This window comes from Prionailurus bengalensis, chromosome B1 (assembly GCF_016509475.1).
Source record: "Prionailurus bengalensis isolate Pbe53 chromosome B1, Fcat_Pben_1.1_paternal_pri, whole genome shotgun sequence".
NCBI classification, from domain to species: domain Eukaryota; kingdom Metazoa; phylum Chordata; class Mammalia; order Carnivora; family Felidae; genus Prionailurus; species Prionailurus bengalensis.
Window position 1 is genome coordinate 165,073,530 of NC_057344.1, and position 27,999 is coordinate 165,101,528.

Here is a 27,999-nt window from a genome sequence, read left to right on the forward strand (position 1 = left end):
CGTTCTGCTCCTAACCGTCATGAGTCACAGTCACTGTATCGTTATCATTCAGAAATAGATGATTTTATTTCCTATCCCCATGAAACACCACTTACTTTAAGAGATTACAAACAATAACACCATGAAATCAATGAAGATGCATGTTCCTTTATATTTTATTTACCATACACATTAATAAGTAAATACAGCAAACACCGGAGAAAGGCTTTTTAATAATTTTTTGAATGTAAAGCTTAACACTTAAAATTATGCTTGCTCCCCCCCGCCACCCACCCCAAATCCACATGCAGCTATCATTTATTTTCATATATGCTGATCCTAGAGAATTACAGACTCTTTACAGTTTTAGAAGAGTATCCTTATCCTGTAACTTAAAACAATTTCACAAACTGCATGTGATCATGGTATAACACCATCATTCATTCATATAGTTCCTCAAGGTGAATATGGCCATACAACATTCACATTAAAATCTGTGTTTTAAACATCATTTTAATTAAGCCAAACCACAAGAACCCAGGTTCTAGTTTTAAATGTGTTTATGAAGACTGCTGCTGAGCTCAAAGCATGCAGATATTCATGACCACCTAGATGAGGCTGGATATTGAAAACTCCTTCAGTAGGTCCAATGATGCAATTTTTCACTCATCCCAAGTATCTCCATATTTGTTTACTTTGACTAGGAAAAAAGCACAAATAATTGATGATTCCAAACCGTAATAAGTAAGAGATACTATTTAAGTTTGCTATTATACTAAAAAGTGCTTCTCATTTTGAATAAATGCACATGACAGAAAGGGGCTAGCCAGACTTTTGCAAATTGAAGTTCAGACACAAATAATGGTGCACTCTATCAAGAACTTGACATAAATATTTGATTCTCATAACAACCTTATAAAGTAAACACAGCCCCCATTTTAAGGGTGAGAAAACAGATTAGTAACTTGCCCAAGGTACAAGCCTAATAAAGCAAATAGAATTGAAATCAGAACACAAGTCTGTTTAGGTCCAAAGCATGCGTGCCTTTACAAGTTTGCCATACTAAGTGTGGTATATATTATAGCACACACCAAAAAGTTACCAGGAAATAAAATATAGTAACAAACATTTGAATTTTGTTTTCCACAAAAAATATAGTAATAGAAATGATCAAGTCTTCAGGTTGTGGTTAATTCATTCTTTTCTCCCATGAGCTGTAATACTATACAAGAAGGAAAGTTTCCACAGTCCTACATCTTACATGAAATTACATTTTGAAACAAGGCCTCCTCTGTCTTCTCTCTCTTACTTTTAGCCTCTGTTCTATGTAGGGTTCATCGATGGATTACAGCTGTTCTAGTATTCATAACAATGTAAAGGAGACGTTGTCAAAGTATGGACTAGGGACCCTTTCCCCAAGATTCTTTTGGGGAGTCTGTTTAAAACTATTTCATTATTATAAGAAGATATTATAGGGTTTTCCCCCCTCATATTTTGACTTTTTCCCTAACCTTCATATCCTCATGAGTATAAGGTAGTCTTCTAGAAGCTATATATAATGTGGTGCTATCACTGCCCTGACAACTGATTGATAATAAGCTTCTGTTTCTGAAATTTCTCAGTCTTAATTTCTGATTTAGGTGAATGTCAACAAACATATTTTAGGTGACATTTTCTGACCAGTGATGTCTCAGCCAATGTCAAATTTTCTGTCTAGACTCTAAAACAGAACATTCTAAAAAAAAAAAAAATCACCCAAACTATTTCAAAACTGTTTTCTTTTAAATTCTGTATACAAAGCATACAAACACACACACACACAGCTTTCTTTTTACAAAGAAAAAAATTATTTCATATTAGTGTCATGTGACAGAACTTCACGACCATTCAGTCAAAACCACAAATGTCAGAATCCAGCAAATGCCAAAGATCTATTTTGTTAACCTTTATTACTAAGGCCCAACCACAACACTCCATATCTGAAACATCAGGGCATGGTACTACGTTGTGCAGAAAAAGAATACAGAAATGAGAGAAATGCTACTGCCTGCCCTCGTGGAGCTTACAGTCTAAATCCTCAAATTAATTAGTGAACAAGTACCAATAAGTCTTTACATATTACAAAGTAATGGCCACTTGAATGCATAATGTTTATGCTAAAGCTTCTTTAATGATAAACATCAACAAGTATTTATTACAAATATATTTGAAAGCTGGGTTTTTTTTTACACTAATACCATGACAGTAATATTATCCAACATTGTTAGGAAAACAAAATTCTAAATGAAGCAACTGCTACTGATTAGAAATAAAATTGGTTCTAAGGGGCGCCTGGGTGGCTCAGTCTGTTAAACATCCAACTTTGGCTCAGGTCATGATCTCACAGCTCGTGAGTTTGAGCCCCGCGTCGGGCTATGTGCTGACAGCTCAGAGCCTGGAGCTTGCTTCGGATTCTGTGTCTCCCTCTCTCTCTGCCCCTTCCCCACTCATGCTCTCTCTCTCAAAAATAATAAACAATTTAAAAAATTTTTAAAAATTGGTTCTAAAAGAACAATCATAATAAAAAACACAAAAGATTTTTATGTATTTTTGCGTTCTTTGTGGTGTATGACTCTCAAGAAGGTACCAGGGACTTCCTTCCTTCCTTCCCTTTTTTACAGTAGTAAATAGAAAACCTTGAAACAACTGACATACCCTCTAAAATTCCTCAAGAAAGACATCGTGAAACTCTAACACTGAAACAGGTACAAACCCCAATTCAAAATGCCTTCTTCCATTAGGGGTAAACTTCTGTGCCAGAAAATTTACTTTGGGTAATGTACAGCAGTTCCAAAAGGAATTAAAACAAACTGTGATTTTTAAATTTATAAAGTAAAAGTACTATTGGAAAAAAAAGGTCAAACTCCTCTTTTGGAAGTGCCCTAAAAGCCGGTTTGTAAGGCAAATAACTCTTATTCCAATTTCACAAAACATACAAGAAAATCAATTTCACTACTCAATCATGATTCTGCTAAAAGTGGCATTACAGCCCATTATCAAGTCACCAGATACGGTTTTATGCAACAGATGCATCATTTAAAAAACATTATCAAGCCCCAAGGTGACTTCTGATAAGAGAAAACATTCAAATGGATTTATAATTTCTACAATGTGTTAAAACTAGTCTCATTGTCTTAAGTCATACTACCATCTGGACTTCATTATTTTCTAACACAAATGGTCTCTGGAACACCTCAGAAAAGGAAAAATTGTTAACTGATAGCTATTCTTTTTTTTAAAAAAAGGTTATTTTGTTAATTGCTTGAGGAGTTAAATCACATATTCGTATAATTAATATTTTAAACTAATGCTGTAGTTTCCAATCCTAAAGAGTAAAGTGATTCATACTAAACTATCATACCTTCTTTTTTTGGCATTCTTTCCTGCATAGGCCTGACTGAGGGGTCAGTCTTATGTGTTAAAGTTACTTCATATGACTCTCTGTTCTTATTCCTTAATTCCTCATATGTAATATTTTTTCTTTTAGGACTTTCTTCAGGGTTGGGATCAGGTCCTAAAACAACAAACAGTTAATAAATGGCGATAAAAGGATTTGAATAAATCCAAAGCAACTACATTTTAGAAATGCTTCTTCCCTACGATAAAAACAGAATAAAGTAAAATAAAGGCTCAAATTATTACCACCATCCCAAATTTTTCCCAAGATCATTACAAAACTAAAATTGACTTTCTTGGACACTGTTAAGCTTTTATTTCTAAAATTTAAAATCCACATAAAAAAATTAAAAAGTAACCAGGGCCAGAAGAATGGATATCATAATATATGCCAGCAAAATTCATATTCACGAAAATGTTAGTTTTTAAACTAGAAAATTAGTCACACTTTTTATATAATTAAAAAGAAATATAGCATACCAGTGACAATTGAACAAAACCTGACATAGTACACATTTTACTTGGTATAGTTAAATGTTCCTATAACCAGAGCCTATATGCAAATAACTATAACTATTAAAAAAAATTTACTATCTTTATACTTAAACAGAAACACTTCAAAATACATACTGAGAAGTATAAAATATAGACTTTAATGACAGCACGGATCATTTTTCTCGGATCTAATGGATGCAATACTAAGGCAGAAAAAAGCGGCAGTGATAATTTTGGCCGGGGAACCAGCATTTATTCTTTCTCTCTCCCAAGGAGAGTCAAGGTAGGAATACATATCATTAAAGAGTCAAAAACTGACGCAAAAATCAGGAAGTGGTTACTCCTAATATTAGATGACAGGAACAAATATTAAACATAGTTTACAAAATGTATAACCAGCAAGAAAAGCCATATAAACACTTTAAAAGAAATTAACCAATGCCAACATGACATTCAGTCAACAACTACTTACAAAAGTCTTACACACCACTCCAAAAATAGTATCTTTCAAAATTTTACACGCAAATTGGGTGTATCATTTTATTAACATAATCATATTAATTAAAATAATTTTTTAAAAAGAAGTTTTTATCTAAGTGGAATTTTAGAACTCCACAGGAAGATCCCAGTAAATAATCAGAATTTTCAAATCAACATAACTATACATTAAATGTTTTCAACCATAACCTTTTATTTTGCTACACAGTATACTGCATTGATACAAAGCAAAAAGGCTTTAAATTTCTAACTAGTCTTAATACTACATACCATTCTTGAAAACTAAATTTTTGCTAAAAAAGAATGCAAATAAAAATATTATAAACTTATATTGGATTTTAAAAGCACTTACATTTCATTGGTAATGAGTAGTTATAAAATTAATTTCCCTTCACCGTAAGTGATATTTTTTAAATTGTGAAGGAAACTGTGTACTAGATTATTAGTTAGGAACCCACAATTCTCATTCCCACTTAGCTGACAAGCACTGAATGTCCTTGGGCAAATCACTAAGCTTCTCTGAATCTTAGTTTTTCTCAATTGTGAAATATGCAAGTTTGACTAGATGATCTATCTATCTCTAAAGTTCCTTCCAGGTCTAATACTTTTTCTCACCAAAAAGAAAATATTTCTTTGTTCTGAAATTGTGGCAAATGATGGAACATAAATCAGAAGATTAGGGAGAATTTTTTCCACTTACAAAAGCCCAATGAAAATATTCTGCATTGTGTAGCGAGCATGATTTACTACTTTGGGAAGGTTATAAAGAGCTGGAAGGAATAAAATATAAAACAGCACTGATTTAAATCTAACTGTAATAAACTACCTATGATAAGTCTCCTTACAGCTACGAAGGAGTGCTTTCTACTTTGAAAGATTAATAATTCTCAATTTCTGGTAAGAGAAAGCAGAACGAAATAGGGCAGGCAGGACTTAAACAAAACGGGGGAGTGTCCTGGTAAGGAAGGACAGCACCTGGGGCAAAGCAGAGGAGGCCACGACTGGCCCCTGTGGAGAGAAGTCGAAGAGTGGCAATCCTGATTTAGAGAAGGGGCTGAGAAAGCAGAGCAGTGGATGGAGAGATGGCTGTTCTGGAGGACATAAAATACACTGAAATATGGGCTTTGCTGTAGTCCTTAGGCAGATACCAAAGGGCATTTTGTCTGTTTGCTTTTATTTGGAAAAGGAATTATGTAACGTGGAATGGAATTTTCTAATGCAAATGGAAGGAAAGATGAAAATCATTACAAAGGAAGAGGTGATGCACGGCTAGAATCCAAGTAGAATGGATTCGGACTTGAGAGTCTGGCAAAATGAGAGATGCAGTAAGAAATAGAACAGCTGCCTCTGAAGATACAATAATAACTAACCACTCTCTCCTAATCTGCCAGCCTTCTTTCCTTTCTAATTGGGAGGTCTTTGTTTCCAACCATTCAGGAAAGAAAAAAAAAAAAAAAAAAGTCAAGGCTCTCGACAACTTCCACCCACTTACGAATGTCTTTAATTACTGTAACTTCCATTCTCTCCTGTCTCTTCTTTTCCAAAAGGTTAATTAATACTCACCACCCCCACCCCATCCTGCTCTAAAGCAATGCTGGCCAATGTAATTCTCTGAAATGATCAGAATGTTCTGTATCTGCACATTCCAACAAAGCAGCCACTAGCACGTGTGGCTACTGAACTGAAATGCTTACAAAGCAACTGAGGAATTGAATTTGCATTCTGATTTAATTTTATTTAATAGCTACATGTATTTAGTGGCTACTTTATATTCTGACCTACCTAGAACCCCTTCTACAACCTCTGGAACCTTGACTTATAATCAACTTCTCCCTTCCCACTGTTTCCCCTCTCTCCCTTTAACTTAAAACATGGACCCAAATCTGTCCCAGCTTAAACAACAAAAGCTCAAATGTTCCTTTAACCTTGTTTGTTCCTTACAGTTACTGGCTTATGGTATTTGCATCAAAGGAAGCGTTTTCAAAGAACGTTCTATCCACAATCTCTTATCCAAACCTTCATAGTCAGAAACTTTTCAAAATTCAGTTTCTCAGATTTTAGAAAAATGTCATAGTATATGGCCCTTATATTGCTTCCTATCCATCCATTCAGTGATTTGAAGCAGCAATGCATAAACAAACATTTATATTTCTACAACAAAATGCAGGAAAATCACATTTAAGATAAAGATTATAAACAGATTTATGTCAGTGTAGGTCAGGGTCTAAAATGAATTAAGTCAGATTTTATCATCAGTTTAATTACTAAAAAAGCTTTGTAGGGGCGCCTGACTGGCTCAGTTCATAGAACATGTTACTCTTGATCTCAAGGTCGAGAGTTCAAGCCCCATGCTAGAAAAATAAATAAATAACAAAAATTTTTAAAAATAAAGCTTTGTGGTTGTTAGAATTTTTTGGATTTTAGATAAGGAATTGCAAACCTGTACTTTCTAATTCTTTACTCTTCACTGCAAACTAGATTGAAAGAACGAAGGAAGGAAATGAATGTCTGCTGAGAGCCCATTACTTGCCAGGCATTACCTCTGATTATTTCATCTGATTCCAAAAGCTCTTTAAGAGAGGTATTATTATCTCCATCGGGAGATCAAGAAACTGAAGGAATCACAAATTAGTTACTTGCCTAAAGTCACATAGCTAGCCAATGTCAATCATTCAAATCCAGGCCTTAATCCAAAGTTGATGGTGTTTCACTTACATTCTGTGATCTTCAAAGCTAGTATTTACACAAACTTCACAAAGCATTTTCACATGGATTTTCTCACTTGACAACAGTTCTGTAAGGCAGGTAATTATTATTTTTCTCACATTATAGACAAAAAAGCTGAAAGCCTTTAAGACCAGCCTAACAAGTATAACTTCTTTGAAGCCTCCCTGAGGTCCAATTTAGCACTTCTTCTTTGCTAGATCACTAAAGTTTGTTAGTATTTTCAATTAATGGGACACATTAGTAATTTTTCCTTATATTTCTGTATCTTCTAACAGTCTAAGACAATTTCTCAGGGACAAGGACCATGTCTTATTCATCTACACTCCTTCCATACCTAGCTGAGTGCCTGACATCTACTGGACGTCACAAAACGTAGAATGAAGGAAGACACAAATGCACAACAAACATGCTGAGTTTAGGGTGGTGGTGGAACATACAGGTGATATCCAGCAGAAAAGGTGATCAAATAAAGTTTATACATACGTTGGACCATAAAATGTTGAAATTCATTTCAAGAGAAGTTTCTACCTTGGGCAATATGATCAGTAATACCAGTGGGAGTAGATTCATTCATAGAAGCACTGAATGGAATTGGCTCATAATGAGGAAGCATGTCTTTTTCTATGTTGTCTGCTGCTGGAGATGTCACAAAAGATGAATGACCACTCACATTTGAGTCATATTTTGACTTCTGAGAATAGTGCCTGTAATTCATATTGTATAAGAAACACAAGTTACTGTCTACACCCTAAGAAGTGTGTCAACATATAAAAACTAGTTATCTTATTTTCTAAAGGAATCATGTAATTTTAACATGGTCATTTATGATAGCAAAATGAAGTCTTTCTCTCCACCACAAAAACCTTAAAAATAGATTCTGACCCATTTATACAACTTAAAAATGTCACTCTTAATATAGAAGAAAAGTGCCATTAGTCAATATTCTAATCCCTAAGCTTCAGAGATCATTTTTAATGTGTTTAAAGTTCTTAGAAAAAAAGTACTTCAAATCAGAAATATGTCCAGTATGTCCAGTTCCCACATTAATTGGGAAGTTACTTCCATAGCTAGCAGGCCATAAACACTATTTAGCTAAGGCAGATACGTAAGGATTACTAGCATTCATGGACTTTATCATTTATAACAATTTATCTATTAAATCTACTTAATTACATTATTGATCTACCTATCCAGATGGACAGGATTCATTTATTTATACTAACATAATTAAAACAAAAATTTGGAGAATGTACATACATAACAACAGAAGGATTAAGAGATGGGACTGATGAAATTTGGGAATTCAAAAGAAAAGTCCAAAATATAGTAATCAAAAGTGTTTGCCAAATTAAAATCCTTTATTCTGGGATTAGCATTCCCGATAGGATGCAACTCTCTATTTAAAACAAAGGTAGGGGTGCCTGGCTGGCTTAGTTGGTAAAGCCATGAGACTCTTGATCTTGGGGTCATAAGTTCAAGCCCCATGTTGAGTGTAGAGTTTACTCAAATAAATAAATAAAATTTTAAAAAAAACAAATTAAAAACAAAAGCAGACAAATTTTACTCCAAGTAAAACAGAAATAGTTTTAGCTTGCTGGAAAATGGCAAGTTTCCAATGGTCCTTCAGGTTAGGCAATGTTTCATGCCCTCAATTATGGCAATATCCAATTACAATTTTTTTTAGCTAAAATTAAAAACCTTTAATAAAAATCAGAGTTTGGCCTACCCAGATGGTGAAGATCGCCGTGCCTGTCCTGAGCGTAAAGCTTCTCCAAGAGGGGAATTCTCAAGATTCTTGAACTTCTCTTGGCAAGTTTTCACGTAAGAAAGCTTTCCAGCAAAATATCCCATGATACAAGCAACTTATTTGTAAAAACAAACAAAAAATGTGACTCAATGTGTCCATTTAGATAAAAATCTTTCCTAAAAGGAAAGTTGTTAAGAAATGTGAGCCTGAATAGAGGTCGTTGGTACGGGAAGACTGAGATTCCTCGAAATAATGGTACAAGTACCATTATATCAGCCTTAGAGCAAACAGAGTCTGTAGATATAATTCACTTTCACAAAATAAAATAATCCAAAATAAAGTTGCTTTAAGATATACAAATTTTACTTTACTAATTATTAATATAGACAGGAAAGACGTGGTAAAAGTATAACGGAAATGTGGAATTAAAGCAGAGTTCTAGCCTAATCAGAAGGATTTTAGGCCGTTTCTTTTCCTGTAAAATGGGAATGCTACCATTTGACCTGCTAATTTCATAAGACTGTTTTTAAAATTAGGTGCAACAAACCCCTTAAAATAATGAATTACGAAGTGATACCTAAACATGGCTAGTGTTGCATCATTATGTGTTTATTTCCAATATAAAAGAGAGGCTAACCTGGGAAGATTGATAGAAAAGCCACAAGTGCTCTTTTTTAAAGCAATTTATTAGCTTCTTTCCTATAAACCATACTATAGTATGTAAGTAAATTATGCTTGCTTACGCTTTAAAATGTAAAGAGATTTTTAAAAGTTGGACTTAATTTTAAGACACTTTACTCTGGTTCATCACTACTTGACAACTTTCTTTCCTCATAAACCAAGAGAATTTATTTTAAAATACTGTCTCCTTACACATCACTTAAGAGGAATAGTTTTATTATATTATAAAGAAAAAAATTCCTCCTATTAGTAACTTGTGATTCTTAATGCCCAGGTAGTCAGTCTGTTTAATGAAAAGCTTAAACAAACTAGTCAAAACAAATACACCAAATAATGGCTAGGAGTTAGATGAGACAAAACATTTGGTAAAAACTACTTATTTTACTTAGAAAGGAAAACTAGGGTTATTCATACTTACATAGAAGTTTAGGGATGGACCCATATCTGGGGTGACTTGAAAGGATTCCTGAAGATAAAAGGGTAGATATTCCTGAGTAACACTATTGGAGATAGACACATTTACATAATTAGAATATTTCATTTTCTATTAAAATAAAAAGGTTTATGCCAATGTTTATGCTAAATGTAAGAAAATGACACAAATAAGCAAACTATTTCTGTGAATCATAATCTTCATCTCTTCTAATGGGAGACAAAATAATAAATTTGGAATTGCAGTATAAAGACAGATCTATTTCTCAGCAGCTTTGGGCAACCCACAAAGATAAAAGGAAAGATCAGTATGGACTACCTTTAAATACTACCTGACAACATTAGCTCTCTCCATAACCCCAGAGAGGTCTAAGACTATAACTACTGGGCGCCTGGGTGGCTCAGTCAGTTAAGCGGCCGACTTCGGCTCAGGTCATGATCTCGCGGTCCGTGAGTTCGAGCCCCGCGTCCGGCTCTGTATCGACAGCACAGAGCCTGGAGCCTGTTTCAGATTCTGTGTCTCCCTCTCTCTGACCCTCCCCCGTTCATGCTCTGTCTCTCTCTGTCTCAAAAATAAATAAACGTTTAAAAAAAAAAAAAAGATATAACTACTTAAAACAGAAAACCAAAGCGCCTCGGTGCTCAGTCGGTTAAGCGCTGGACTCATTCAGCCCAGATCAGGATCATAGTTTTTGAGTTCAAGCCCTGCATCTGGCTCTGCATTGACAGTGCAGACAGAGCCTGCCTGGGATTCTGTCTCCTCACTCTGCCTCTCCCCCACTAGTTCTCGCTCTCAAAATTAAATAAACCTTTTTTTAAAAGAGAGAGAAAACCAAGTAAATCCAACATTAAGAGAAAAATGAAATCCAAATGACTCTATAATCTATTAGCACAGGTGAATTTATTAGCAAGATCACTTGAAACAAAGTCAATACACAAAAAAAATATGTATCATTTCTATATACTAAAGACAAACAAACGAACCACACTTTTTGAAAGATACAAAAACAATCAAAGATCCAGGAGTAATCTAATGAAAATTTCAAAGATTTGTACCCTGCAAACTACAAAACTTACGGACAGAAATGAAAGCTACAGGGAGGAACATACCATGTCCATGAAATGAAAGACTAAATATTGTAAATATGGCAATTCTCCATAAATTCAATGCAATCCCGATTAAAAATCAAAGACAGTGTTCCCAGAAGTTGAAAACCTTATTCTAAAAATCATGTGGAAATACAACAAGGCAATATTGAAAAACAACAAAAAAATGGAAAACAGACTACCAACAAATATCGAGATCTATGATAAAGCTAGAGTAATTAAGACTGTCCTAAGCGCAAGAACAGATAAACCGACCAAAACCAGAAGAGAGTCCAGAAACAGGTCCACACATAGTCACTTATGAAAAAGGCAACACTGCACGCAGTGAAAAAGACAGTTCTTTCAAAATATGGTGCCGAGTCACCTTCATAAACATAAGGGGGTAAAATGTACCTTGATCCCACCTCATACAACATAGGCATACCTCAGAAATACTGAAGGTTCAGTTCAAGAGCACCATGATAAAGCGAGAAAAGCAAAAAAGCAAGTCAAATGTTTTTTTTTGTTTCCCAGTGCATATAAAAACATTTATGCTATACTGTAATCTTTTTTTAAATGTTTTATTTATTTTTGAGAGAGACAGCATGTATGGGGGAAGGGCAGAAAGAGGGGGAGACACAGACTCTGAAACAGGCTCTAGGCTCTCAGCTGTCAGCACACAGCCCAACGCGGAGCTCGAACTCAAAAACCGAGAGATCATGACCTGACCTGAAGTCAAACACTCAACCAACTGAGACACCCAGGCACCCCTGTAATCTTAAGTGTACAACAGCATTATGTCTAAAAAATAAAATACTTCATTGCTAAGAAATGCTAACCATCGTCTGAGCTTTTAGAGTTGTAATCACTGATCACATATCACTACAACAAATACAATAAGGAGAACATCTGAAATATTGTGAGAACTGCCAAAATGTCAGAGACACAAAGTGAGCAAATGCTGTTGAAAAAATGGTGCTAAGACTTGTTCAGAGCAGGGTTGCCACAAACCTTAGAGATTTGTAAAGAGTGTAAAATCTGTGAAGTGCCATAAAGCAAAGCACAATAAAACAAGATATGCCTGTATTCAAAAACAATTCCAGATACTTGAAAATTTAAGTGGGAAAAAAATAAAGCTTACAGAAAAAAAGCATAAGAGATTCTTCATGTCCTTTTATTTATTTATTTATTTATTTATTTATTTATTTATTTATTTTAACATTTATTTATTTTTGAGACAGAGAGAGACAGAGCATGAACAGGGGAGGAGCAGAGAGAGAGGGAGACACAGAATCTGAAACAGGCTCCAGGCTCTGAGCTGTCAGCACAGAGTCCGACGCGGGGCTCGAACTCACGGACCATGAGATCATGACCTGAGCCGAAGTCAGACACTTAACCGACCAAGCCACCCAGGCGGCCCTCTTCATGTCCTTTTAATAGCCAAAGATCTCAGAGCACAAAAAACCCTCATCATAAAAAAATATGATAAATTAGACTCGATCATATTGAGAACTAGTTAATCAGTGGGAAAAAAATAATATCACAATACATGTATCTGACAAAAGACTCACTTTCAGAACATACAGAGAACTCTCATAAAACCAACAGAAAAAGAAAACGCAATGGAAAAATGGACAATAGACTTGAACAGACACTTCACAAAAAAAGAATATATTCAAGTGAGCTATAAACAAAAGAAAAGGTCCTCAACTTCGTTTGTCATCAGAGATGCAAATTAAAACCACAATGCAATCAGTATCACTATTCACTCACCACAATGGCCAGAATTCTGGAAATAGGAAGTGTTGGTGGTAATGTGACACAAATAAAACTCTACTAATAAATTGGCATGAGAGTGTAAATAGGTCTAAACAATCTAGAAAGTTTGGCAGTTATCTACCAAAGCTAAATATATACATAATCTACGACCCAGCAAAATGTCTACCAAAAGATGCTGTCTGTATTCATAAGAGAACTATTTGTAATAGTCAAAACTGTGAACTACCCAACTGCCACTGTACAAGATGGATAAGCTGCTGTGGTGTATTTACACAGCAGAAAACTACATGGCAACAAGAATATATAATCTACAATTACATGCAACAATGTGGGTGAATCTAGCGATGTGCTGGAAAACCAGCTCTCCAAATAACCAGTCCTGATTTGTAATGATCAGCTGCCGTGGAATAAATACTTGCACCATGACCAATGTCAGCTATCAATAGTTTAAAAATTGGCTTGCCAAGTTCTTAAAAATTTAACAACCAGCTCTCTGGAGGTGGTATAAGCCAGTTCCGATATACCACTGAACGAATCTCTTAACACTGAAAAAAAGTGTACAAAAGAGTACTTACTTGTATAATTTCACATATACAAAGTATAAAAACAGAACTAAATTATGCTATCAGCCGCAGTTACACAAGTGAGATAAGGAGAAAAAGGAAGATGGTAACAATACCCACTTTCATACAAAAGAGTTGTTCCTTCATTCTGTCACCAAATAGTTACATACCGCTTACAACAGACACTATGTACTAGGAAGTAGGAACAGAACAAGGAACAAGATGCTCTCTTTACCACCTCACAGAGTTTTTACAGTCTAGAGAGACAATGAAGGCAATACAGCGTGGTCTTATTTATCCACTCAAATATCTGAGTATCTACTACATGCACCGTGCCCAGTGGTCAATGCCAGAGACAGTCTGTTTCCTAAAGGGAAGTAGCAGGAATAGAGGCAAATAGACTTGTCGAAGGTTAATTCAACACTCTTGACAACAGATGGTGGCATTAATTATAGCGGCTATGCAGATGGAGGTGAACAGTTCACAAAGATATTTAAGAGCTGGACTAGAATGGACATTTATTCCACAAGGCAAATAAGAGGTAGAAGTTAAGGATAATGTCTCAGTGTCCTGAAGAGTGATACCATTCAGACATGGAGAAAATAGAGAAACTGGTTTTCGGGGGGGGGGGGGGGGGGGGGGGGGGGGGGGGGGATGGGGGGGGGGGGGGGGGGGGGGGGGGGGGGGGGGGGGCGGAAATGAACTCAGTTTGGGATGCAATATGTCAGTGTGAGGAACCTGTGAGGCGGTCCATCCATGTAAAGATACACAGAATATGGTTCTGGAGCAGGTGTCTAGGCTAGGGATAATCATGGGGATTTAGAGCAATACATGGTCTCTGAAGCCCAGTTATTACCGGGTTAACAGTGTATATACGGACTGAAGACTGAAAGTCAAAGCAGAATTCTGAAGAACACAGGTGGAGGATGAAAACCCACACTAGAATATTAAGTACCAACAGGTCATAGATTTTGGTCTTTTAGTGCTAGCTACTAAAAACAGTGTATAGTATAGATCAGACACCCAAAAACCATGAAAAAATGGAGGAGGTGCCACAGGCAGGAGAAAAATCAGAATATGCTGTCATAGAAGCCTAGGGGAGAGAATGTTTCAAAGACTGGTTAAAGTCCTATAATCAACAAGAACAGAAACTGCCCACGGAATTTAAGTAACAAGGAGGTTGTATTGGTAACGGTTCAAAGTTTTGGTAAATGTCAGGGGCACCTGGGTGGCTTGGTCGGTTAAGTGTCCAACTCTTGATTTTGGCTCAGGTCATGATCTCTCAGCTCTTGGACTGGGCCCCACGCTGGGCTCTGTGCTGACAGCATGGAGGCTGCTTGGGATTCTCTCTCTTCCAAAATAAATAAACTTAAAAGTTTTGGTAAATGTTGGAACATATGCAGAATTTTTTGACACATGGGTTTTGCAATGGGTTAAAAGAAGTTAAAAGTGAAGTGCTCCTTCATGAAGTCTGGCTTCAAATGCGAGACAGCTGGGAAGAGTTGGAAAGGGACAGGAGGAAAGGTTTTTCTTTTTCGTGTTCTCACGTTAAAACAGACCTGGACATGTTTAAATGTTTTCATAGAAAGAGACTGAGTAGTGATGGAGCAGCTAAGACTACGTGGAGTATGACACTGTGGATGAAAGCATATACAAAACGTTAGGTATTTTGATTAAATGCAAAATGTCTTGATGGATTTTGGATTCTCTTCCTAAAGTCTTTTCCAATTTCTTTCTTTTCTTTTAAATAATTTATTTATTAATGCTTATTTATTTTTGAGAGAGAGTGAGTGCAAGCAGGGGAGGTGCAGAGAGACAGGGAGATGGGGATCTGAGGCAAACTCTGTGCTGACAGCAGAGAGCCCAACATGGGGCTCGAACTCATGAACTGTGAGATCATGAATGGAGTGGAAGTTGGGCACTCAATCGACTGAGCCACCCGGGCACCCTCCAATCTCTTTCTTTGAGACTGACTTTTTTATTAGAATACTGCACCCAAAACAAATCTTTAATACAACAATAATAAGACGTCTTAATCCTGGGAAAGTTACCTGAGTAATATATCATTCAATGTTGTTTTTTATTTATTTTTATTCCAAATTATCAAAACCCTAAGAGTAACAACAAACTGACAGTTATTACACATATTATATAATAAACATGATTCCATAAACTAAGTTAAATCATTTTCAGCAATTCAATCTTTCTAAAAAATGGATAATGGAATTCTACTGTAAGGCTCCAGGCTCAGACATTAAGGACAATTACAGAGGCAGATTCTGGGAACAATACTCTTGATTATGGTATGACTTTTGCGAATGAAACCACAGAGGCACAAACTGCCACTGATGACAAGTCAAATAATGAATCACCAAATGGTGTCTAAGAATCCAGGAAGATTTTAGCTGTAAGAAAAATGTGCCTCCTAAGTTACAGGTTCTAACAGTTTCAGTGGGATTCACCATATCCAGAAGCAGTTCTATCATGAAATATCTGCAACTAAAACAAGGGAATTTCTGCTTCAGTTAGCTGTATCATTAGTTATGTGTAGGATTAGTTATGTGTAGTTACGTGTAGGAGCAAGGCATTTCTAAGTCAAGCAGGATGTTGGCTTCAGCAGCACATATACCAAGCCAAGCAGGTGCAAACAAAAACAAACAAACGAAACAGCAGGGGTGAGATTTTATTGTTAAAGCTAGAAGGTCTGTCTAAATGAGGAAGTACAATCTGATTCTCCTAACCACTACCACTTCTGCCTTAACCTTCAAGCTCTCCAGTCTCCTACTCTACCGAGGCTCAAAAGCTCCAAGAGTTTCTACCCTGTTCTGGGACACCTCATTCCAAGGATATATAGTTCACAAAATAAATGTAATAACCATCTAATTTTAACATGTGGATACTGAAAGACTTAAAAATTACACTCAATACCCACACATGAATGCACCATAATATTCACGCCAAGAGAATCTGGGACAAAAAGTGTCCCCCCACCTCTCCATACTATAAGACAAAGCTCTGGTTCAAGGAGCTAGGGAGCCACTGATCGTTAAGACAGTGTAGAAGAGTCACCTGAAGTTTGTTAAAACACAGATACCTGGGCCCTACCTTGATATTCTGATTAAGGAGGTCTGGGATAGGGCCCATGAACTTGAATTTCTTTAAAAAAAAAATTTTTTTTATGTTTGTTTATTTTTTGAGAGAGAGCGACAGAGCACAAGCAGGGCAGGGGTAGAGGCAGAGGGAGACAGAGAATCTGAAGCAGGCTCCAGGCTCTGAGCTGTCAGCACACAGCCTGATGCGGGGCTCAAACTCACAGACTGCAAGATCATGACCTGAGCTAAAGTTGGACACTCAACCGACTGAGCCACCCAGGCGCCCCTGAATTTGCATTTCTAACAAGATCCTAGGTGACAGTGATGTCGATGGCCTTTCCCAGACCAGGTTTGTCTCTCTAGCTGTTTGCAAACCTTCTTCAGGTTTTTAGTTACTTTTCGCTCTTGTAGATTGTTAATGTTGCTACAGCAAAGGAAGACATCAAATTTTCAAATCAAGACATCTGAGTCTGTGGGTCCACAGAGAAATAACTCTCCTGAGAAGTGTATCAGTGATCATGTTTAATACATTACACTTTATCTAAAAATGAGGAAAATAACATTTTAAAAAACATAATGATATCCAAAATGCTAAGTAAATTTGAAGTTTAAATATTTACCTTTACTAATTAATCCTTGAGTAATCAACATACTTGTTGCAGCCAAAGGCACAGCTAGAAGAGAAAAAAGAACTTGTCAACATCAACAAAACAGATTTTGTCTGAGTTCATTAGGAAAAATGTGTATCACTAAAACCATCTAGGAAGTATGTTGCACAATTAAGATCTTTAAAAAAAGATTTTTCCATTTTTAAAAGTTGTATTATAGTCAATAAAAACATAAAAGAAACATTTTAAGTTTAAGAAAATATTACAAAACATTAAACAATATAATTCAAGAACCATCTAGATTTGGCTTTAAAAGAACCTAATTCAAGAACCATCTAGATCCGGCTTTAAAAGAACCATTCATTAGTATCAATTAAGACAACACAGTAAATAGTGACTAAAAACTCTGCATTCGGTAAGAAGGAATACATTAACAAGAGGCAAGAAGTATTATTACAAATAAGAGCCACTACTGAATAATTACTCAACTCCATGGACTGTGCTAAGCACCTTATGTACATTTTCTCACTTACTTTTCACTATCTCTGTAACGTACAGTACTTTTTATTACCACCTTTTAAAGATATGGAAACTGAAGCTTAGCGATGTTAAGTAATTTGCTCAAGGCCATACAGCTACTTCAATGGCAGGTTCCAGATTCTAATAGTCTGTCTCTCATACCAGACCTCAATCTTTCAAGTTCTAAAGTACGCTGCATGAACCAAAACACAAAATGTTATTTGTCTACAATTATACTGTGGCTGAGGCAAGAACAAACAGATTTTTCTTCTAAACCAGTGAATTCCTTAAAACTACATGAAATATTATATATTACAAAATATTAGTGTCAACTACATTAAAAAAAAAGTATATATGTATATACACGCGTATGAATCCAGGCTGAAAAATCCAAAGCTCTCCATTAGAATCTCAAAGGAGCTCATAATTTAAAAATCACTGTTTTCAACACCAGCACTACCTAACAGAATTTTCTGTGATGATGGGAATAGCCTGTATCCATGTTTTCCAGTTAGTATGCGGAAAAGGTTTAAAATAGGAACCCTGAGACTATCCTTTTTCATTTATGTATTTATTAAAAAAATGTTTTTTATGTTTTATTGATTTTTGAGAGAGTGACAGACAGTGTGAGCTGGGGAGGGGCAGAAAGAAAGGGAGACATAGAAACTGAAGCAGGCTCCAGGCTCCAAGTGGTCAGCACAGAGCCACATGTGGGGCTGGAACTCATGAACCTCGAGATCATGACATGAGCAGTCGGACACTTAACCAACGGGAGCCACCCAGGCGCCCTGAGACTGATACTCTTAAGAAGACCTCCTTATAAGGTCCTTGGCTGATACATGGGAATCTAACTGGTAAACAGTTCCCTGTGAGTGATCTAAAACTTTACCTGAATGGTAAGTGGCTCACTGCACCTAAACTGCTAATGCAAATACACTTGCTTTCCTTAGGAGACTCTGGAATTTTGGTACCTTCTAGACTGAGGGTGTGTGTGTGTGACCAGCCCCCAGTAAAAACCCCAGGCACTGAGTCTATTGAGATTCCTCGACAGGTAACACTTTATTCGTGTTATCCCAACTCCTAGCTGGAGAAACTTACATGCCCTTTAGTGTGTGACTCCACTATCAGAGGAGCCTTGGAAGCCTTGCCCTGGTACCCCTGGTCTCCTCTGGAGTTCACCCCATATTCTTTTCCTTTTGTTGATTTTGCCTTGTATCCTTTCTGTTATTTTAAATTTAAATAGCTACATGTGGCTGCTACCTTGAACAACACAGTTCCAGACCAGGGGCTGGGAAACATTCTGTAAAGAGCTACAGGTAAATATTTTAGGTTTTGTGGGCCCCAGGTCTCTCTGTCCCATCTACTCAACTTTTAAAGCAAAAGCACCAAAACAATACTAAACAAATGAACACAGATGTAGTCCACTAAAACATTATTTATGGATGCAAAAACATAAATTTCATGTAATTTTCACATGTAACAAAATATTCTTTTCTTTTTTTCAACTATTTAAAACTAAACACATAAAAACTATTCTCAGCCCAGAGCCATACAAAAACAGATTTGGCCCTTTTAGGCTATGGTTTGTTCAACTCTGATCTAGAATACATGAACAATTTAAGAACTAAGGTAATTAAGATGTTCAAATTATTAGAGATTGCATGATTAAAATCCATAAAGTTAGAAGAGGGCATTAGCTTTGCCATCAGAAACAATCTGCAGGAACCCTAAGGTTTGAATCCCTAGTCTACTACTTACAAATGGATTTCACCTTTGCTAGAAAAATGCTTTAAGATCCATTAAAATACCTTCAGGTATTTTCATTTAAAGTTTTTTGAAAGATAAGTCCGTTTTAATTATAGCATCAGTACAATTTGTAATCATTCTTTTCCTTCAGCTTGATTCAAGAATTGCAACATGAAGGATTCAAGAATCATACAAGAATAAAAAGTGTTGAGTCAGTTGGCCGTCTCTACAAAGGACAATGCTATCCCCATTTCACTGTCCTTAGGCCAACATGGTATAATGCAAAGAGTAAGTTTGGTTAAGAAGATTCTAGTACTGGGGCGCCTGGGTGGCTTAGTCGGCTAAGCGTCCAACTTCGGTTCAGGTCATGATCCCACACTTTGTGAGTTCAAGCCCCACGATGGACTCTGTGCTGACAGCTCAGAGCCTGGAGCCTGCTTAGGATTCTGTGTCTCATTCTCTCTCTGCCCCTCCCCGTCTTGTGCTCTGTCTCTCTCAAAACTAAATAAACGTTAAAAAAAAAACAAAAACAAAAGATTCTAGTACTAGTTTTGCCATTCACCACTATGTCTTTGCATAAATCTCTTAACTTCTTTTAATGTTATAAAGGATAACGGTTTAGAACTAAGGTCTCTCTGGAGCGCCTGTGTGGCTCAGTGGGTTAAGAGTCTGACTCGATTTCACATCATTGGTGAGATCAAGCCCCATGTTGGGCTCTGCACTGGCAGCTTGGAAGCTGCTTGGGATTCTCTCTCCCTCTCTCTCTGTCCCTCCCCTGCTAGTGCAAACTCACACTCTCCCTCTCTCAAAATAAATAAACTTAAAAAAAAAAAAAAAAAAAAGAGGGGCACCTAGGGGGCTCAGTTGGTTGAGCGTCCGACTTTGGCCCAGGTCATGATATTGTGGTTCACAAATTTGAGCCCCACATTGGGCTCTGTGCTGACAGCTCAGAGCCTGGAGCCTGCTTTGGACTCTGTCTCACGCTCTCTGCCCCTCCCCCACTCACGCTCAGTGTCTCTCTCTCTCTCTCTCAAAAATAATTCAAAAAATTAAAAAAAAAAAGAATTAAGGTCTAATTCACGTATTCTATCAGAGTAAAAGGGAACGGTAAACTGAAACAGACTTCAGAGATTTCTAGTCTTTAACTGGAGTAAAGGGATACTCAGAAAGAGTAAGTCACGTGCCCAAAGCAACACAGGTAGTTTGTGGTAGAGCTGAAACTAAAACCCAAGTCTCTTGGCTCCCTGGTCCATGGCCTTATTCCACTGCGGTACATGACTCCTATTTCAAGATCTGGCCCTCGGGCTATGGTTCCCTCAACTCCCGCAACTCTATTTACTCTATTTGCTCTATTGTGTCAAGTGGCACCTGACTGGCTCAGGTCATGAACTCACAAGGTTTGTAAGCTGGAGCCTCACATCAGGCTTACTGCTATCAGCTGCCGTCAGCACAGAGCCAGCTTCGGATCCTCTGTCCCCCTTTCTCTCTGACCCTCCCTTGTACACACGCTTTCTCTCTCAAAATTAAACATTAAAAAATAATAATAATCTGTTTCTTTTGGCAAATGAATAATACTGCTGACTGAAAGCTATTTTGCATTATGACCACAGTCCCAACCATATCCAATACAAGGACTCCTAAAATTCCTTAAACTATTCTCTTCTTACAATAGCAAAATGCCACGCTAAATTCATAATAGTACCCAACTGAACCTTTTATTTCATTAATCACAGTAGCATTAACCATTTAATAAAGAAAACACCTACAAAATAAATTGAATTAATCCCCATAATAATCCCATGAAATGAGTTGTTACCCCCATTTCACAGATAAGGAAACTGAGGCATACAGGCATCAGGTACTTGCCCAAAATCTCATAGCTAATAAATAAGTGATGGGGCTGGGATTTGGATCCAGACAAAGGACCAAAGTCTATACTCATCATTCACTATACTGTTTCATTAAAAAACCAGTAGAACACATGTATATGATCCACAAAATCCATAAATGATGCATAAAACCAGTATGAATTCATACATCTTTTTAATAATAGAGGCTTAGAACTACTGTAACATGTAATACACACTAAACTGACCCTCTTATGTATATTCTTTCATTACCTGTATATTTGGGCAGGGGTATAGCCATTTTTTTGTTAGTGCATAGGGCCACAATGTCAAGCAACTAGAAGTAAGATCCCTTCACAGCTATACTTTAAAATGACCCCTAGACCAAATCTAATTTTAAACCAAGATGAATATATTTAATTGATCTAAAAATTATGTAAAAATTACCTTAGTAAGTACTTTTTCTACCCATTCCTATTTTCATCACACCTTTTTTTAAAAATCACTGGACATAAGATGATACTCCCCAAAGTAACATGGATTCCATGAATTCATTTATATGTTAACAACATCACATATTGCATATTTAACATATGTTAAACACACACGTCCTTATATGAACATACAAATGTTAATGTACAAAACTCCCTGATGCATGACTGTTAGTTCTCCTGGTAATTGTACACTGAATTGCCTACCATCTGTGGCTACAGCCAAGGTTCTGTTTTCTATATTTGATGTTATTACAATATGCAACACCTAGCCTATCTCTGTTTTAAAAATAATCATTATTAATGTACTCATATAAATTATTCAGTAATTTCCCAGTAACTCATATATGGTATATAACTAACGAGCTGGGTTTTAGCCTCTCCTTATTACATGCTTTCTAACTTGTGATTACTGGGTTTTTTTTTTTTAAGATTTTATTTTTAAGTAGTCTCTACACCCAACATGGGGCTCAAACTCAAAACCCTGAGATCAAGAGTCACATGTTCTATCTACCAACAGAGCTGGCCAGGCACCCTGTGATTAATCTGTTTTAATACACAGAATTAATTACTGAGGCTTCTATTATTCATACACTACATGCCCTACTTTTAACAGCCAGGCATATATGAGTACTCTGCCTATTGATCACTGTTCTTCAATACTTTCAGCATAATGCTGTCAGAGCTATTTAGAATGTTAAACTTGTACAGGAACATGAATTTATCATCCAGAAATCTATCTAGGCACCGTAGTAGCCACGTGGCCATGAGCCTAACATTACAATGATCTCAAACCCCCATGTACCAGACTGGTCTTTTCCTTAATTCTGTGTCAACAACAGACTTGAAAACAGATCACTTTATCTACTCTATGCAATCTACAAAGATAAAATATATGTTGCCAGAGTACAATTATGTTCCCAGAGAAATTATTCCCAAACTATGAGCTGTGAAAACCTTTTACAAGTCTTTGATCCATGATGACAATGAATCTAAAACAATTCTTCTCATCTGCAGATGCATCATCATCTAATTCTTACTCAGGTTCTTTCTAGCTTGAAAGCTCTGTAAATCTCTGAATATTAGACTGAAGACAAAAGGCACAAGATTATGAGAGCTCCTATTATCTTCTTGGTCTTTGTTAATTCTTTTACCACTTGTTCCCTTACCCATGGGTACTACCCAAATTGATCATGTATTCTACCATTCCTACATATTAACTACATGACAGGTACTATTATCAGTTTTACTCTTTTATTTCTATACTTAATTCCTTGAATTCGCTAATATAACACACCTCAAACCCTAATTTCTCACATACTCCTTTGCTTCTCTCTAGTTGCTTACAGATCTTCCACAATCAAATGTTACAGCAGGAAATCAAAGTGCAACTAAATGTTTCCTCCTTCCAACAGGAACTCTCTCAAACTACTTTTTAATCAGTAATGCCATCATTAGTTGGTCTCCTAATTTGGACATCTGAAGATAATACACCCTATTGTCAGTTTGTTTAAAAACTATGTTATGTATCCTTTAAAAAAAATCTCCCAGGGGGCACCTGGGTGGCTTGGTCATCAACTACTGATTTCGACTTGTCATGATCTCACAGTTTGGGAGTTCGAGCCCCACATCAGGCTCCAAGCTGACAGTGCAGACTGCTTGGGATTCTCCCTCTCTCTCTCTCAAAATAAATAAATAAACTTAAAAAAATCTTCCAATGCCATCCCACCTGCCCTAGTTGAAATGACACCACAATCAATGACATCTCCTCACTGACCGTACGTCTGATACAATTTCAAAAGCTCGTAACAGATTTCACAAAGTACAACTTATCCTTCTAACCTGTCCTGCAACCCTGGTACCTAATCTTCCTTTTAAAAATTTACAAACCAGATGAACATAAGGGAAGAGAAGCAAAAATAATATAAAAACAGGGAGGGGAACAAAACATAAGATGACTCTTAAATATAGAGAACAAACAGAGGGTTACTGGAGGGGTTGTGGGAGGGGGATGGGCTAAATGGGTAAGGGGCATTAAGGAACCTGCTCCTGAAATCATTGTTGCACTATATGCTAACTAACTTGGATGTAAACTAAAAACATAAATTAAATAAAAAAATAATTAAAAAAAACTTACAAACCAACCCCTTGGCCCTAAAACCGAAAGAATATAATGAACCAAATCTTTAACTTCCTGGTATTATGTTCATTTTCTATCCCCGGCAAAAGATCTCTATTCCAATCAGTTCAACCTCAAGTCTCTAATAGAGATCAAGTTATTGTAGACTCTGCCTTTGTTCACTATTCCTTTCATCTAAATGTTCCCCCAACATTCTTCTTCATTTACCTCAAGTCCTATTAGTTGTTAAGACTCATTTGTTTACTAAGGCCTTTTTTAGTTAAATCAACTCCAATTAATTCATCCCTTTTTAAAATTCCTACAGTCATTTTTTAAAATTCCTACAGTCATCATGTACTTAATCTTTCCCTAAGTGTTTCATGTGCTATCATTGTCTCAATTACAACAAAAACTACTTTAGGACAAAGACTAGGTCTCATAAAATTTAAATGCCAGGCCAACTGGTGAAAATATACATCTTCTTTAATTATTTAAGTTACCTCCCTTTCTAAAATTCCCTTCTACTTTTTTGGTAGAATTACTTTATCTGAAAGGACTTCAGTGACCAGATGAAGCAACTCTAGGATTCTGTTCCAAAGTAAGACTCTGTTTTGTTGCTTTCAACATAATCCCTGTATTTATTTACTTATTTATTTATTATTATTTTAAATGTTTGTATTTGAGAAAGAGAGAGAGACAGAGAGAGTACTGAAGTAAGGGAGGGGCAGAGAGGGAGGGAGACAGAATCGGAAGCAGGCTCCAGGCTCTGAGCTGTCAGCACAGAGCCCGACACGGGGCTCGAACCTACAGACCATGACATCATGACCTGAGCCAAAGTCGCCACCCAACGGACTGAGCCACCCAGGCGCCCCGTATAATCCCTGTATTTAAAAAACAAAATCCTCATGGATAAGGTCTCTAGTCAAAAATCCGCTAGTAGTGTGACAGCATTTCAGAATAATAAAGTGGAAACTGACTAGGTTTTATCATGTAAATTAGGAATCTTAAGAGTTAAAATCCCAAGCTTCTGTCTCAGACAGACCTGGCTTCAAGTCCAGACATAACAACTGATCAGCTGTGTAACACTGGGTAATTCATTTAACATCTCTAAATCTTAATTTCTTCATCTGTAAGGTGAGGGTAATAGTTATCAATCTTACTGGGTTGTTTTTATATAATCCATGCACACTCAGTAAATGCTAGCTATTATTGTCACCAACAGAATTAACTCACAGTTTTGAATAAACTTTCTAAACATTATTACTTTAAACATACACAATTCATTTTCCTTAATCAACCTCTTTTAGCAATAATCATACCATACCAAAAGCACACCATTTTTTTCCATATGAAGTCAAAATAATTTCAGGTACTAAAAGTCAAATTTTGGGGTCGCCCAGGTGGCTCAGTTGGTTAAGTGTCCAACTCTTGATTTCGGTTCCAGGTTCATGAGATTGAGCCCAGCGCCTGGCTCTACACTGGCAGCACAGAAGGGCTTGGAATTCTCTCTCTCTGCCCCCTACACTCGTGTGTGCACACGCATTCTCTCTCAAAATAAACAAACATTAAAAAAAAGGTCATGGGGCACCTGGGTGGCTCAGTCAGTTAAGCATCCAACTTCAGCTCAGGTCATGATCTGACAGTTTGTGAGTTTAAGCCCCATGTCAGGCTCTGTGCTGACCTCTTGGAGCCTGGAGCCTGCTTTGGATTCTGTGTCTCCCTCTCTCTCTGTTCTTCCCCCACTTGATTGTGTGCACGCTCGCTCTCTCTCTCAAAAACAAACATTATAAAAAAGGTGTTTTTTTTTTTTTTTTTAAAAAAGGTCACATTTTATTGATTAGAAAAGTTAACTTACATCTGAACCAGAAGCTTTCATCATTGCACTCTGCGAAGACTCTTCTTTCTTCCTCGGTTGGAATGTAATCAGCCCCTATGTCTTTGTACCAAGGAAAATTGGCAAACGTTAAAGTGCTCATGGAAAAGCTAAGCCTAAAAATTTAATTTAGTCTGGACATTAACAAAACACTCTTTTTTTTAAACGAAATAATGAAACAACTGGCTTGTAAACTTTTAACAAACTTTGCCTTCAAACAGGAGTTAGTGCTATTATCTACTCATCAGGACTAGCTACATAATGTGGTGGTCCAGTGCAAAATGAAAATATGGAACCACTGTTCAAATTATTAAGAACTTCAAATGGCAACACATCATTCAACCAAGTGTGTGTGACTGCAGTAGTCACATACTCAAGCAGCCAGTCCAGTTGCTATTATTCAAGGCAGGGAGCTTTTCTGCATGGAAAGTGCTTCTAAACACAAACATTTAATATTGATAATTACGGGGAATTGGTCTTGGAACTTCTGCATTCGGCTCTCGAAAATCAGCCCTCCCATTCATTTTTCCTGCATCAAAAACAGTTAAGTATTAGAAATGATGAGATATACCAAAATAAATTAAGATAGTAAAATCACTAGTCTACATGGCAATCAAGAAACAAATATTTACTAAACACTACTACATCTGAAGTACTTGATGTAATAAAAATAGTCACCTAAATAAAAAAGTCACAGACCTATTAACTAATTTGGAACTGATTATTCATCTTAGGTCCCTTAATTGAAAAAAGAACAATAGGGCCTTTATAAATATTTATCAACAGATTACCGCAAATTAAGATATAAAAGGATATCGATAAAAGACACATTTTTCCTCCTGAATCTGGTTATTTCACATTATCCTATGTTTTAAACCTTCCAGACATAGAAAAGGAAAAAAATCTCAAAAGTCATTTCTGGGATTCCATTTTTAAAAAATGAAATAATCATCGGGGAAGATACAACCTCTCCCACAAGGCACTACTCCACAAAAACTGAATAACAAAGACGTCACACCCTTCTCCGTAGGGTTAAAAGCTAACGGAAAATTCTGTATTCTCCAAACTTTTCTCGCTCCCTGGGCAAACATTTCAAGAACATATATTATTTTTATTTACTGTTTTTTTTTTTTAACCCATGCCTCAAGACTTAAAAGACAAACAGATTCGATAACTGCGTATTTGATAAAGTGCTCACACAGGATGATTATTCCATCTTAAAAACCATTTACATAAAAATGGGAAATGGCATTACGATTAGGATAGCAACTGAGGCCCTTGCATATTTCACTCACTCAGTAAACCTCCATGTCAATCCCTTGGCTAGGAAAAAAAGGATACATGAAGTCTGCTAAACAGACTACTTCCATCCTGCAACAACAATTAAGTTAAAAGTGAAACCTGATTTCCTGTAACTGCATACCACCTAGAAACCCTAGAGACACGGCTGACAACACAATTTTAACCTCTTAATCCCCCAAAAGACCCCTGAACTGAACCCTCGTCGGCCTAACGTCGGTTCCCGCACTCCATCCCCCACCACCATATCGACGTCTCGCACCTGCCAACACCCCAGTACACACGTTCGTCACCACGAATCACTCCCTCGCCTCCCCGGGGCACCCGCACTCCGAAGCCCGAGAGCCAACGCGCGATCCGCCAACCCTCGCAGGCGGGAAAATGGCGGAAGGTGCAGGATAGCGGCTGGCCGCGCGGAGGTGGTGAGTGGGCAGGTTGGGGCGGCATAGGGGCTCTTTGCGTCACCTCACCCACCTCCTGACGACAGCGGCAAGCGACGGCGCGGCGAGTCCGGGCGATCGGGGGCAGAAGGCCTGGAAAGGCCAAGAGAGGGGAAGGCGCGCGGGGTTGCACCGCAGCAGAGTTGGGGGGTGGGGAGCAGACAGCAACTTGGCCTCCAAGAAGTCACCCAAATACGGGATCAAAATGACCGCGACCCGGAAGCACTGGCGCTGCGGAAGGAAATGACGTCAAGACCCCCCCACCTGCGGCATCCAAACGCTAGCTGTCTCGGAGTGGACGCCGGCGCGGGCGCCTGTCGGCACCGCCCCCTCTGCTAGTCCCGCCTCCCTTCACCCCCAGGCCGCGGCGCTCGCGAGCTACAGTGCGGCTGCGCGCGCCACCACTGCGGGTCAGGAGTCCCGCCCCGCCCCCTTCCTGACAGCCGCGGGACTTGGGCCTCAGGCTCCTGTGACGCACCTGTCATCTTCCGGTGACCGGCTGACGGGAAAGTTCAGGAACACCTTCTTATCCCCTAGTTGAGA

At 37.4% G+C, this 27,999-nt stretch overlaps 1 protein-coding gene across 7 annotated transcripts; it reads right to left on the bottom strand.

Annotated features, from left to right (window-relative positions):
* Positions 1 to 137: 137 nt before the first annotated feature.
* Positions 138 to 27,682, bottom strand: OCIAD1 (OCIA domain containing 1). 7 transcript variants are annotated; one of them, XM_043572694.1, is made up of 9 exons: positions 27,491 to 27,682; positions 26,184 to 26,246; positions 25,700 to 25,780; positions 17,135 to 17,188; positions 9,981 to 10,028; positions 8,861 to 8,996; positions 7,663 to 7,838; positions 3,380 to 3,532; positions 138 to 679 (listed from the first exon to the last, which is right to left on the bottom strand). In XM_043572694.1, exons 2-9 carry the CDS (start codon positions 26,239 to 26,241, stop codon positions 642 to 644), a joined length of 744 nt encoding a protein of 247 aa, XP_043428629.1. In that variant the 5' UTR covers positions 26,242 to 26,246; positions 27,491 to 27,682; the 3' UTR covers positions 138 to 641. The 7 variants fall into 7 exon arrangements, with proteins under 7 accessions (XP_043428629.1, XP_043428627.1, XP_043428630.1 ...); XM_043572692.1 differs by lacking the exon at positions 27,491 to 27,682 and adding an exon at positions 27,301 to 27,424; XM_043572695.1 differs by lacking the exon at positions 27,491 to 27,682 and adding an exon at positions 27,279 to 27,375.
* Between the last annotated feature and the right edge of the window lie 317 nt (positions 27,683 to 27,999).